The sequence below is a fragment of the Limulus polyphemus genome, unplaced genomic scaffold (genome assembly GCF_000517525.1).
Source record: "Limulus polyphemus unplaced genomic scaffold, Limulus_polyphemus-2.1.2 Scaffold7744, whole genome shotgun sequence".
Classification (NCBI taxonomy): Eukaryota; Metazoa; Arthropoda; class Merostomata; order Xiphosura; family Limulidae; genus Limulus; species Limulus polyphemus.
The window spans coordinates 20,864-35,724 of NW_013673354.1; the positions used below are offsets into that span (position 1 = coordinate 20,864).

General features: G+C 36.0%; 1 protein-coding gene across 1 annotated transcript in view; it reads right to left on the reverse strand.

The window, feature by feature from the left end:
* Positions 1 to 13,281, reverse strand: part of LOC106474835 (spermatogenesis-associated protein 7-like) — a 16,885-nt gene extending 3,604 nt beyond the window's left edge. Inside the window, exons 1-3 of the mRNA XM_022403134.1 lie at positions 13,062 to 13,281; positions 5,414 to 5,494; positions 3,531 to 3,588 (exon numbers count right to left, since the gene is read on the reverse strand). Coding sequence (XP_022258842.1) covers positions 3,531 to 3,588; positions 5,414 to 5,472 — 117 coding nt within the window. The 5' untranslated portion in view covers positions 5,473 to 5,494; positions 13,062 to 13,281. The remainder of the gene's footprint in view (positions 1 to 3,530; positions 3,589 to 5,413; positions 5,495 to 13,061) is intronic.
* Between the last annotated feature and the right edge of the window lie 1,580 nt (positions 13,282 to 14,861).

The window sequence follows — 14,861 nt, forward strand, 5'->3', positions numbered from 1 at the left end:
ATATATGATGGAGTGCTACATTCAACACCTGGCAGCATTTGGAAATGAACATCAAGTACATGGTAGAAAGGGTGCCACTCCATCTACACCAGCAGAATGCCACAACCCTACTCTCAACTGAGTGGTGTTGTGCACCTCAGAAGGGCTGACCTCCAAGGTCCACCACCCCAGCAGCTAGGAACTTGTAAGTGGCAAGAACTCCCATACTCCACTAGAAGAAGCAGGGGGAAAATGTGTTGGAGAGGTTGGAGGACTGCAGCATTGCTATACCCTATTTTGAAAAGCAGAGTGATCACAATGATGAAGTGAATCATCCAACACCTGGTGGCATCTGGAATTATACATCAGGTTTGCAGTAAGATGAACATCAAATGTCATGGATCATCAAAGATGGGGAGCTATCCCTGTCTGCTTTATTTATGCTAGTGTATAAGTGTATGGTGTGGGACAACATACTTATGAAGCAAAAGACTGCACACAAGGTATTCCTACGACATAATATAACTTGGTTAAGTGTTATGACACTGAATTTTGAGAGCATAGAGAACACGTTGATGGAGTTGATCAACCAACACTTGGTGGTATATGGAATTTTACATCATGTTTGTGGAAGGAAGAGCCTCAACATCACAGTCATCTTGCATGGTATATTATCACAGGTCTTACAGTGCAGATTTACGATTAAGTACACCTAGTTAGGCACCTTTTGTCACAAAGTGGAATTCAAACATGTAAGAAAGGCCCCTGCAAAGAAAAAGAATGGAGTGCTTACCACTCAAATAGAAACAGAGCAGCACAAAATGGCAACTGGAGAAAGATGAAATCCCTTGGAACAAGAAATGGCCAGTCTGTGAAGATAATAAGCAGTAAAAGTATGAGGAATGGTCCACATATTGACACCAAAGAAGTTCTCCAATGGATGAAGGTAATGAGCAGCCAGGGACAGGACGAGGTTACAAATACAAAGGGAAATGCTTGGAAGAGACAAAATCAATCTGGAGAAAGAAAAAATAAGCCCGACGACTCTACTGACAAATTGTATCATAATAGTAATTGGATAATGATCATGAGATTGTTAATAATTCCAAGAAACAAAGAATGGGAATACTTAGTAACCATGGAAGGAATCAGTGCACGCCCCATCACAGGGGAGATCCCCAACCAGGCAGAGATAAATGATCTGCCATGAGATACAGAGCACCTGGAATACAAGCCATAACAATAATATGAAGACTAAGGCCCAACACAGAAGATCCAATGGCTTACACTAGAGGACACTTAACCAAGTGTCCACTTGCCTGAAGATGTATGAGACTAGAGATGAGTAGTTGGAAAACACTCCCACTAACTGTCCCTGTAGGGCTGTAGGGAAGTGAACCAGAACCCAATGAACTGCTAGGAGCCTACAGTGATGGAAGGTGTGAGGACTCCGAAAGTGACCACTAACCTGAAACCTCCTGAGCACACAGAAAATCACCCCAACCATAAAGGGGAGCACCTAGAAAAGGAGACATTATGGACTTGGAGGTGTTGACCTGATCCAGCCAACCAACCAAGCTAAGTCAGTCAAGAAGAACAGATGAAAGGAGCCTCCAAGGGATCCCAAATGAAGCTCCACTGGACCAACAAACCCATGAAGGGCAACACAACAAGACGTGATCAATACAGATGAGGGTTTTCCGAGAAGCCCATGTCCCCAAATGAGAGAGAACCTCATGCAAAATGAGAGAAGTAGAGGATGAGAGGCAGCAAACTAGAATCACCCTAGCCCTAAACCAAAAAGGGAGAAGACAGGGCCAAACTGAAGAAGAAATAAAACAACACCCTAAGATGAGCGATGTATTGTGTGGGAGTGAAGAAAAAACATTTCCACCTTCACCAGCCAATTAACCCAAGCCTCTACCCCTTGAAGAAATGAGGAAGAAAGACAGGATTGTTTTGTAAGGAAGCCAGACACCCTTGCCATGGTGGAACTGATGGCCCTTGGAAAGGAACCAAATGGGCAAAAAAACCCAGACCATCTAAACTGTAAGGAGCCAAGGAGAGATCAAAAAGAGGAGTTTGGACTGAAAACACACAACCCAAGGATGAAAGTCAGAATGCAGGGGAGAAGTTAATGAGGAGGAATGCATCTCATACAACATCCTCATCTTCTACAAACCAGGAGGGAAAACCCAACAAAGGGCTAATTACGACCCCATGGTGAATTCAATGTAGAAAGACTAATAATTGGGTCAGAGCCGACTGAATGATGATAGAGCATTAGTCCCTTAACTTTGAGGGGACAACAAACAGACAGGAATAAGACCTCCAAGTATAGGGATCTCCCTAGATGATGGCATCCTTGCAAAGCAAATCCCAAACCACATTCTAAAAACTCTTAGCAGGAAATTGAAACCCAAGGAGAAGGGAAATTCAATAAAGGACCAAATCAAATGTGATCACCCCAGAACCCAAAGATTTATGAGAAATTATCTTCAAACCTAGGCAAAGTAGTTGAAAACGTTGTTGTGTCATGTCTGATGGAATAAGAATGTGTGTACATTGTAGAACAATGCCACAATGGGTAAATTGCCACTTTCACCATGTGGAATTGAACCCTGAACCCTAGTACTGGTAGTACATATACATAGTGTTGTCCCACCATGGGAACATGAGCTCAGCCCCCACTGGGCCTGCACCCCAAAAGTCACCAAGACCACTTGTTCCCCCCCCGAAAAAAATAGTGCCCTAAAAACTGATGGTGAACACTCGGAAGGCCAGAACTGACCAGGGGAAGGAATGGGAAGAAGAGTATGTGGGAGAGAAGGATGGCTAAGTGAAGTTAAGCAACAGGGCTGACCTAACCCTGGGCTCCAAGATTTGGGAATACCCCCTAAAAATTACTTGGGACAAAAAAAAAGTGCCATACTCAAATATTGAGTGGAGTTGACAGGAGAAAAAAATAAGCAAAGTGTAACTCCAAAAAGAATTCTCAAAAGTATACGTATTCGTAAAACTTATGGGTGAGAGAAAAAAATACGTGTCTGAAAAATGAAACTATAAATTTTCACAATTAAGCGAAAAAATCAGTCTGAAAACATGAGTGAAAACACATCCGAACTGTAAGACTGCCAATCAAGATATGATTAACAGTTGCAAGATTAGAGAAGGTGCTAGTTACGATAGGGGTAATGTTGCATTCCTATTGTTGGAGGGTTGCTGCAGATATCTCACATTAACATACGTGAGGATAAGTAGCAGGATCAAGGCTAGTGGCGAACAAAAATTAGCACTGATAGAGGGCAGTATAAGTTGGGAAAGCTTTTTGTAAGAGTAGGTAAAATATCTTATCAGAATTGATAATTTAAAATCATTAAGAAAGCTTTTCTTTTATCACTCTTCACTTTTGAAACAATTTGATTTTATCCTGTAACAGAAATGATTATTTAGTTGTTAGTCAAATTATAAAAACCAACTAGCTTCTAACAGGCTAATAAAAAATCTCATTAGTAAAAGTGCTTTACAAATGTAAACAAAATTTTACAAACCTTATCAAGGTCTTTACTTTTCTGTTGTATATGAAACTGACATGCTTTTTTGATGCCTCTGAAATATACAGATAATACAAATTAACTGGAACAAGAGCAAGGTTCTGCAGAGAGATAAAATCACGGGTCTGTTAAAATGAATCCCTTAATAGAAAATGTCTTGTGTAACTCCAGTGACAAAAAATGAGGATAAAAATATGATGAACTGTTAGAATAAATCCTTTTTTAACCCTACACCACCTGGTACCATTTTTAAATCCCTTTCTACACATTTCACAAAGTGTTACTGAGTTATATTCAAAATTTCATTTAACTACTTTACTATCAATGTATTTTAATGAAAGTTGCATTATCAAGTAAGTTATGATATTATTTAAGCTTGTATTTCTTTATTTCAAAAGAAACTGCTAAAACAATAATTGAAAAGTTTACATTGAAGTGCAAGTGGCTATAGGAACTGAACTTTAGACTTTGTTATACAAAAAATGACTATAGATAAAAACCTTTCTTGCTGGCAATAAACCACGTGTATATACACTTGCAAAGTAGAAGCTGGGTTACTTAGTTACTGTTTTAAGTCAAATGGCATGCTTATAACCAATGGAAATAGCAAATTTTGCCCTTCAAGGTCGTTTATCCTTACACAAAACATATGGTATAGATCTGCTTTCCAAACTGTGAAAACGAGGCTAAGTTCATTGTTGAGAGAGGTGTCCGTAGCACTTGGCAATTTTCTCTTGCCTTATATGTATTAGTTGATAGCTAGATTGCATTTAGGTTTTACTATTATATTTTAGTTAATTATGTATTATTTGTGTTTTAAGACTTATATTGGAAAAGTTGAATTATTTTTTAAATTATTCTATACTTTTAATTGCTAAAACAGCTTTGAGTCACTTATGAGTGCAAGAAATATTATGATGGAGGGGTTAAATCTAACAGCCGAAATTACTGTAACATCACCCGCGAGCACTTGTTGATGCGTGTCAACATAAATAATTAAAGATAAAGAATAGGAGAGGAAAATCAAACATTAAAAATAAATTATAAGTGAATAGATAAAGTCATAAAATTATGCATGTCAATCACAGACATGTTATTAAAGGAATCAAAGAAGAGTTAACAGCATGTGCATATTCCTATTTCTTAATTTTAAAAATTTCATTTCACTATATGTTGCTGATATTAGCTAGAGGTAGTGATGTTGTAGAGAAACTGGCAAATAAAAGATAAACACCTTAAAAACTTTTGATATTCATTTAGGAGGTTCTAAAGATTATGCAAGTAAAATATGAAAATTGTCAGGTAAAAATTTGTATTTTTATACCTAACATGAAAATCACTTTGCAGGTGAACTATTCAGAGGCTGAGTGCAAATAACTACATTAAATAAAAAAAATTTATTAGAAAAAGTAGAAAAAAAACAAAATTAAATATATTATTTTGCTGAAACTATATACTTTTAAACAATTTCACCCACTACTTTTATTTTTGTAACAAAATATGATGAGAGTGATGTAACATGCAACAAATCAAAGCATCTGTTGCCAATGGTTAAAGGATGTCTTCAGTAACTTCAATAAGAAAAAAAGATTAAACAATGTCACTACCTAATAGAATAAATCCCATTTTTTAGAATATCTTCAGTAACTTCAAAAAAAAGAATAAACAAATATCTTCAGTAACTTGACCAACAAAAATAAGGTTAAACAATGTAACTACGTCTTAAAATAAACCTTTTCTTTAGAATATCTTCATTAACTTCAGTAAAAAAAATAAATTTAAACTATGTGATAACCTATTAGAATAAATTATTTCTTTAGAATATCTTCAGTAACTTCACCAAGAAAAAAACAACAAATATTGTTAAACAATATGACTACCTATTAGAATACACCCCTTTCTTCAGAATATCTTCAGTAACATCCCGGACAAAAGCCATGTATTCTTCTTCTTCTCGATATCTGAAGAGAAAAAAAACAGATGATGTAGATGATAGTTAAATGCAGTATTGATATTTTATTGAACACATAGCAATTAGTAGTAAATAGTCTACAGGATAAGACAACACTGTCATAGCTGAAATATTTTCTCTTCCAAAACCATAACAATAATTGCTGGTGAACCAGTATAACACTTTTGAATCCTCTTGTAATCCTCAGCATTCTACTAAACACATGTTTAAATTTCTCATCTGTGTTCAATTTTTGAGATTTGTATTGTTGACAAGACTTTGTTTTTCATTTTATTTTTTTGCAAAAGCTTTGATTTTTTATTATGAATTCTCAAATTATGGTGATTTATACTTAGTATTAAGTAAGTGATGTAGTTCACACTTAAACTTTATTTCTACTATGGCATTAGGAGGCTCACTAGCTGTTAGGGTTGTCGCAGTCATTTTTCAATGTGTTGTGGATTGCCACTTGCTTCCTGGATTTCCTACTCCTGTCCTATTGGCTAACTTTCTTTCTCCTCAGACAAGAATAACCTATCAGATTATGCCCTTAACCTGATTTTTTTTAAGTAGTACATTCCCATTTGTGAAACTACCTTAAATGTCCACTCTCTCTTTGGATTTCATTATCAGGTATGTTCCTTTATTAATATTTTGCCTGTGTTCTTTATTATTTTTCATTTTCTCATTCAATGACCCAAGATTTTTGGATTTCCTCCTTGCTTGTTATTAGGATTTATGCTGTCCTTTCCCTAATAGTTCCTTTCTCATGCCCAAATGCCTCGTCACCCCTCACATTTGTGGCTCCATTTGTTTTGATTCATAGACTTTCTTCCTTTTCTCAATTCCTTTTCATTGTTCTATGTCTGGCCAGCTTGGGGATTGAACCTCTTCCTTTATATTTCATTTTTCCCCTCTACCTTCCTGTAGTCTCTCTCCTAAATATGCCTTTTACTTGAGACACTTCTTCAGGCTTCAGATACATCTCTGCAGACATTCCTTCCCTTCTCTATTTAGCCTGTTCCACTTTTTATACTCTATCCCTCCTTACTTTGTTATCAGACTATCAGGACTCACTGGGTTGCATTGTTTACTGCACTCCTTCCCTTTTCTTGTGTTCTTATTATTCATATTTTACTCCTGTTCCTCATATAGATCAGTCTCCAGGCCTTCCTCCTTTTCTCATCTTCCCTCTTCCAGACATCTAATTAATCATTCTTTTTGTCAGTGATTATCACACACGTACAATTCTTGGGTACCCTTCTCTTCTCCTATTACTGATTTCAATTTCTGTCAACAGTCATTTCTCTTTTTTCCACCTTGGTCTCTTTTCTCACTCCTCTTCTCGTTGCTTCTCTTCCCATTTCCTTTTCTTCTCTCTCTGACCCCATCTATGGTCTTTTTTACCCAGTCTGCAGTCAGCCATGATCAATGTGTTGGACATCTTTCTACACATCTTTCTTGGCCCATTCTCCCTTTGTTTTCAACTCAGTGTCAGCCCTTCTTGTATCTATTGGTATGATTAGGGCTTTCGCTTGCCATATTCTTACACTGAGACTGACATTCTACTTCTTGGACTATTTACTTCTGTTAGCCCAATCTTGGATGTTTCTTCTTCTCCCACCACCCTTCTTTTATGGTGGCAATTCAGTGGGCGGTCTTATCCTGATATTTAAGTCCTTTTTCAGACCCACTCAATGTTGGATTCTTTTGGGTGTTTTCTTACTCTTTTGTCTTGACCAAGTTTAGCCTTCTCTTCTTCACTAAGGCATATCTTGTCACCAGGTTTTAAATTTTTTATTCTCTTCCTGCATGAAAAGTCCTTTCCCTTTTGGGAACTCTGGCTTCCCTTGAACCCTTCTTTCCTTTGTGACATACCCTCATGTATCTCCTACAATGGATGTTACAGACCCAGAGTTTTCTTTTATTGGGTCCTTTGTATTCTTTTTTGAGTCTATCCTCAAGGACTTTTCACAATGACTGGACTGTGTCCATACTAATTCCAGCATTTCCTTAGTGTCTCTCAAACTTCTTTGATGCTACTCTCTCTGAGTGAAACAAACCTTCTGACATTTGAATGTTGGACAAGCAATCTTTCCAAATCAATGTGCTCAACCTTCTTATTCCACACTGGGCATATTTCCATTTGTGCTCCTACTGGTGGTTCATTTAGTTATGTTCCACTCAGTCTATTGCATGGTCTTTTCTTACACCAACCATCCATGAGGCTCCTATTCCAGGACATTTTTCTTTCAGGCATTAGACACATTTTTGGACTCATTCCCATCATGTCAATCTTCTTGCCTATCATTTACTGGGAGCTTAAATTTTGGTAGCTGACTGTCTTTCTCAACCAGTTTGCCTTCTACCATTGGGCTAATCTCTACACCCCCCCAATCTTTCATGGGGTTTGCTCTTGGTTGGAAACACCCCTCTCTGACACATTTGCCACCTTTCTCAACTCCATGCTTCCTCATCATTCAGCTCTGGCTGTCTATTTTTTCAACTAGGCTTGGTCCTACCTCTTTCTATATTCCTACTCTCCTATTCATCTCCTCCCTCTAGTCCTCCACTTTACACACTAATTTCCTTCTTGAGTCCTGTAGAAGGCACCTCTTTGACCAGTTCAGCCTTTGTCTGCTTGACATTTGGATTCCCCTTTCTCTCCCTTCTCTCTCTTGCTTCACCTTCACACTTCCTTTCTCCATAGAAGGATATATTCCCTCCATCCTCACGTATGGAATTTGCTCAATCTGTCACCCACCAAGTTGGACTTTCCATTATGTGGCAGGCCTTTCATCACTGATCCTTTTGCCACCACTTTCCTCCTAACAGTCATATTGTGATCCAACTTTCTGCCTTTCTTACCTGTCTGTTTGTCAATGGCTTACTGATTTCTGCACTTACTTATTGTCAAGTGGCCTTTTTCTTTTCTCAGTACCATGAAGTGTTTCTTTTCCTATTCACTCCATTCTGTTCTGCTCCTTCATTCTCCTCTGTTCTCCTCATCCAAATCCCTTGCCAGACTGAGAACTTAACCCTTTTGTAACAGGAGCCCCTGTAAATGCTTTTCTGCACAAGTCACTGTGTTACATTCAAAATTTAATTAAACATCTTTAAAGCAATGTATGTGAATGAATTTAATACTATACTTTGTTATGATTCAGTTATATTTTATCTAAGTATTAAATCATTTATTACAAAATAAACATTTAAAAACTACTTAAAACTGCAGATGTATTTTCACGTGACCAACGAGCTATGAAAAATCTCAACTTTGACTCTCTCTAGCTTCAATAATACAAAGGTAATAGAGTAGAGGTACATTTAACCACTAAGATGCTTACATAACATTTTGACTGTTTCCTTTCAAAGTACTCTGAATGAATACATTTAAAACACCAAATAAATTTTTTCAACCCTTGACAGCTTTGACAGATTTGTTTGATCTCTATCCCTTCCATGTAGATGTTCCATACACATGTATATAACAATTAGAAAGAGCTCATTTTACAGTATAAACTAACAATGGTTATTTTTAAATTGGTGCCAAGTCTTCGTCACAGACTACATGACATTGCCTATAGTATTGTTCGCTACTTGATCGACTATAGCAATTATGATTGTTTCTTACCTAAATATGTCATAGTTAGAGATGTAGTTTAAATTGTATTTAAGTTTTATTATTATATTTTAGTTAATTATGTATTAGTTATGTTTTAAAATGTATAATTAAAAAGTTTAAATATTTCTAAATATACCTCATACTTCATGTCCATTATCAAAGCTTACGATATTATGCGCTGAAAGAAAATTTTGCCAAAGGATTGTGCATGTCTCCCAAAGAGACTGTAATATACCTCAAGGGCACCGTTGTCTTGTGCCGAGATGAATAATAAGTTGTAAAAGACAAGAAAGGAAAATAAAACATTAAAAATTAACTATATGTGAAAGGGAAAATTGAACAAAAAAAACTCTTTTAAAAATATTCTACAAAAAATTAAAAGGTATATATATTATTTTTCTATTTCCTATTATTAATTATTTCGTTGTATCGTACATTGATGATAATAGCTAGTTAGTGATATGGTAGAGAAAATGAAAAATAACATATAAACATTTATCTTAAAAAGCTTTTGATATCCTTTTAGAAATCTCTAGAGATTATGCAAATGAAATATGAAACTATAAAATGAAGAAATGAAGAAAATTATTTACACTTAAAAGAAAAATCACTTTGCACTCAATCTGTTAACAGTTTAAATGTGAGTAACTACAACAGCAAAATAACATATTTTTAGTAAAAACACCTAATTATAAAACTATCATTATTTGTGTACAAGATACTTATGATCTTTAATGAAGTCTTACCAGTTTTTGAGAGGATACGTTAAGAAATCTTAGAGTTACCGCATGTATTGTTGTACAAGTGAAATTCATGACTCGATTTCCATAAATTGCACGAGCTCACCACAAAAGGTTTTCCACAATCTCCTGTATGCCCTATTTCTCCTGATTTTTGTGCCATTTTTCTCTCCTGATCTCTTTCTTCCTTCTTCTCACCTATGTTTACCATTTTTCAGATTTCTATTTTATAGATGCTTCTCACACCCTCTTCACATACTGATCTTTCCTTCCTCTAGGAAAGTTAACTGTATTTCACTTCTGTTTCTCTTGCTTCTTTCTCTCGCCTATTGGACAATTCAGACTTGGATCAACTACTGTGTTCTGTTGGACTGTTTGGCGTACCTTACCATGGAACTCTCCCTTTTGGGATCCCTGCCTTTGTCTGTCCATACCCTGGGACACAACTTTTTTAAAGACCCCATTTTGCTTTTCATAGGAACCACCAGGTGGTTGGTGTTGCCTCCTAGGGTATACTTACCCAAAATCTACATAGAGCCAAGATAACAGAATGCTTTCATACCATCTGTTATGGCTCTATCTGTGCCTACTGTGTGATGTGGTGTTCCAAAAGACCACTTGAAGTATCCTTATGGTACATATATATATATATATTCACTGAACTGTTTGATCCAGACCATGTCTCTTCTATGGACTATCAGGGAAAACGCCAGCACCAGTGAAATGTTCTGCCAATTTCTCTAGCTAACAATTGTTAGCTTTTAAAAATAGGGTTTTGTGGTCACCCATTGCACTGTCACCAGGCCTTTTAGACCTATCCAGACTTGGGGATCCAAGCATTTTCTCCAGATCTCCCCTGTAAAAGCTCTTTCCTCTTCATCAAGTGGTGCACAGAAGACCCTTGCCACTTACCAGTTCCTAACCACTGGGGTGGTAGACCATGGAGAACCCTCATCAGATGGATTCAGTCACTGGGATAATACAAAGGAGTACCAATACAGTAAAAAGTAGGGCAGTGGTTATGCTGTTAGTGTACTGCAGATCACCTCTCATATAAATCATATACATCACTCATGCCACTGAGTCTGTTCAGTAGAGTTCAGGTGAGCACACATTACACGTGGATCGATACTGCACGATACAGTGCCCTCTTGCAGATAGTGTCTGTCCCATCTGCATCCGTTCAGTAGATTTGAGATGTGCACTCACCTTAAAATACCATTAGATATCTATATCTAATATATTATTCTCCTGCAGCCAATGTCTGTTCAGTAGAGTTGAGGTGAACACACTTATATGGCTCCATACTGCATAACAACAGTGCCACAACTGGGCATAGACTCTGACAGTAGAATTGAGCATGAATACTCACTATACAAAACCATGATGTAATGATGTATTACTAATGTGCCCTTCTCCAACAGCTGGATTTCGTCCTGTAGAGTCTGAGAGTAGATTTGAGACATGCATTCAAATACACATTACATAAAAAATGTGACCTCCTCCCACAGATGGAGTTTGACAGTAGAGTTGAGGTGAGCAAACAAATCCATATTACACGATTAATCTTCCCTCCTCCAATAGCTGGAGTCTGTCCCTTAGGATCTGATGGTAAAGTTGAGGCAGACGCACAAGACATGGTCTGAACAAGCCCCAACCACATTACACATATTGGTTACCCAACTACTTGTGTGCAAGTACTTGGATGGTCATGTTCACATTCTGCCCATCTCTGTAATATATGGCTTCATTGTCTCTTCCTTCTTCTTTCCTTTACAGGCAAACAGCATAACCTAGACAAGATCAGATGCATTCTCCCATGGGTGTGCCCCTATGGAGCCCCTGCCATCAGGTTTCACAGCCCATGGGCTTCCTTCAGATACCAGTCCATTCACCACTTCAATGTGGGATTCTAGCTAATCTGTGTAAGGAGGTGAGGTATTGTCTTGCAAGTTAACATTTTCCTTGCCTGCAAATGTATTTCTGATAGATACTTCCATACACATTCCAACCATCCTTCTGGTGCACTTTTTTTTCCTCGCCTTGTCAAAAAAAAAGGAAGTTTCACAAGTGCAAATGCATAGGGGGATTATTGTGCATGGAGGTGTATCATCCTCATACTAGTAGAGGATTGTTTTTTGCATGATCACATCATCATGCAGTATCACAATTCCCATAAAATAATGTGAAATTAGGTGGCAGATGTGTGAAGAGAGACAGCTAAACTGTGTAAGGAGGTGAGTATCTAAAATACATTTTCAAGTAAAGAAAAAGTTTTACAAGCGTGTATAAAGGAAAAACTGCAAGTGAACCAACATAACACTGTTGAAGCTATCTTGTAATCAAGTAATTTTACAGGTGTGTATAAACAAAAATAATAATTACTGGTGAACCAGCATGATACTGTTGAAGCTAATTTGTAATCTATTAATTTTATAAGTATCTAAAAACACAAAAATAACTGCTAATGAACAACTATACATTTTTTAAGCTATCTTGTAATCTAGTAATTTTACAATTATGTATAAACCACCATAATAACAGCTGGTGAACCAGCATAATACTGTTACATCTCTGGTCGTTTGTTAATTTCCTGTATAATTTCTTTCCGATGAAACCTTAGAGACACAAGTCCTTTCTTAAATAAAACTAGTTTATTCTTTCTCAATACAACTTTGCAATACACTTAATTTCCACAGTCACTTTAACGTAAATACACGCTATAATTCACAATGATTCACGCACTTTATTTATGGTCACTACCGCGCTTGACTCAATTGTCCGTCTGTATCTCTGCCTGTCTGCAATTATCTATGCCGTCACTTCTTGCCAGTTTTATATATTCAAAAATAGAGGGCATCTGGCAAACACTAGAGTTGCCAAGAACAGTAATGATCCTTCTAGAAACTCATGACATGTTACCAGCACCACGTGACTTCTTCTGTCGTAACAATACTATGGAAGCTATCTTGTAGTTTAGTGCATATAAATTGTATTGAATTGTATTCACCTACAATTATGGTTCCTGCAGCTTTACCTTCATTTCCAGAAGAGGCATTTGTGTCACTGAACTGCTCATTAAGTGTATAATTTGAATAGCTATTCTATGATATACATTTATTATCTAAAGATGAGATCTGACTGATGCAGGTAAAAAGATAAATACGGTGTATAAAGAAGTATTAAAGGTACCTCAACATAAAAAATGTTACCTTTCTATTTGACTGCTACTGATGGTGGTTTTGCCTTGAGGAGTTTCATTGAAAGCTGAATCAACACTTGGATCTTCCTCTTGGTGATCTAAAACCCAGAAGATCTTCTGCCTTGCTTGGGCTCTTCTGGCTTGATCATGCAACCATTCTTCAGTTACAGTTTCCTGTTTATCATCCAGCTTCTTCTCATCTTGACTTTCAGCTGCAACAACAAGCTATATGCAAACCAGAAAAAGTCTTGACTCCAGTTACAATAAACACAGAACTGATGATTTTAAGCATGTCAGACATTCATCTTGCAAAGCTTTCAATTACATCTTCAGTTCTTCACCACAAACTAAAAACAACAACTAACCAAGTTAGCATTATTTGTTTCTTTCATGTAGAAGTGTTAGTTGAGAAATAATCAACCATTATGCTGCATATCACCTATTGTAATTTTATCAGATATACATAATACATTACACATAAATAACTTACTTCTTACATTATACATTAATAACAACTTAACGTGTGAGTGTTTGATTGTATTTTTATTGATGCAATTTTTATATGTAATACTGAGAAACTGGAGTTCTTAAAGAAAATATTATTTTTTCAATAAACGGTACTACTTTTAATATATAAAAACATTACAGTTTATATCAGTAAAATGTATGAAAATTTTGAGTTCTGTACGTTGAATCATTTTCATGCAATGGGTTGCATATGACTAAAGAGCACAATTCGAACATTTTTTCCCGTGCAGTACTTCCCAGAAAAAAATCCTTTTTTTAGAAAATGTTACTTTTTCTAAATTTTTTTCAATGAGGTATGAATACTATGATTAGTAATTACTAGCACAAACAGCCACCTCTAGGGCAGCATTTCTGCTACTTAACAATAATGTACTACTTACATGTTAAGAGCAACTTATATTACATATTAACAGCAACTGACTAATCATATTACATGTTAACAACTACTGAATATTAACATGTTAATAAAAACTTATTGTATAAAAGATATAATGTAGTTAACATATTATTATACACCTTATTTACATTCACTCACATTATTTTAATGTCAGAATTTAAAATAAAAAAAATAGTATATATATATATATAACTTTCCTTTCTGCCAGTTGTCAAATAGAAAGGCTTTTAGTTATATTTCTTAGTAGTATACATATACACTATGTTGTTGTTGAGCTTAGGATTCTTTTACAGTAGGAGTCTGTGACTTGTTAACGATAAGTTCAATGATGAATAAACAGCACGCACTTCACTTGTTTTCAAAATAATATATGTATTCAAAACAAGTTAAGGTATGTACAATAAATTTTTCAACACTATAGATATTATGAGCATATCATAAATACCATTTATATACAGTTCTCTCCTTATTGTCAAATATCCACTTAGGCCTATTCAATTACTTTAGAATTTCAGTTGACAAGTCTTATTGTCAAATATCCACTTAGGCCTATTCAATTACTTTAGAATTTCAGTTGACAAGCCGAACTATCCTCTCTATTTCTATCGCACTAGTATTCTCTGTGATTCACTTAAAATTGTGGCACAAATTACCGTAAACTTTTGGTCTTCTTTTCTTTTGAAGATCCTCTGTTCCTTTTGTCAAAGTGCACTCGGGCTGATTCAATTACTTTAGAACCACACTTTGACAGAATAAAATTATTTTTCTTATCTTCTTTCTACTGTTAGTTTCACTCTAACATATTAAATGTTAGGCCTATGTCAATCTTTAGGCCTATCACTTCTATGGTAGGTAACTTCACACAAACTATATTCTCTTTTGCTA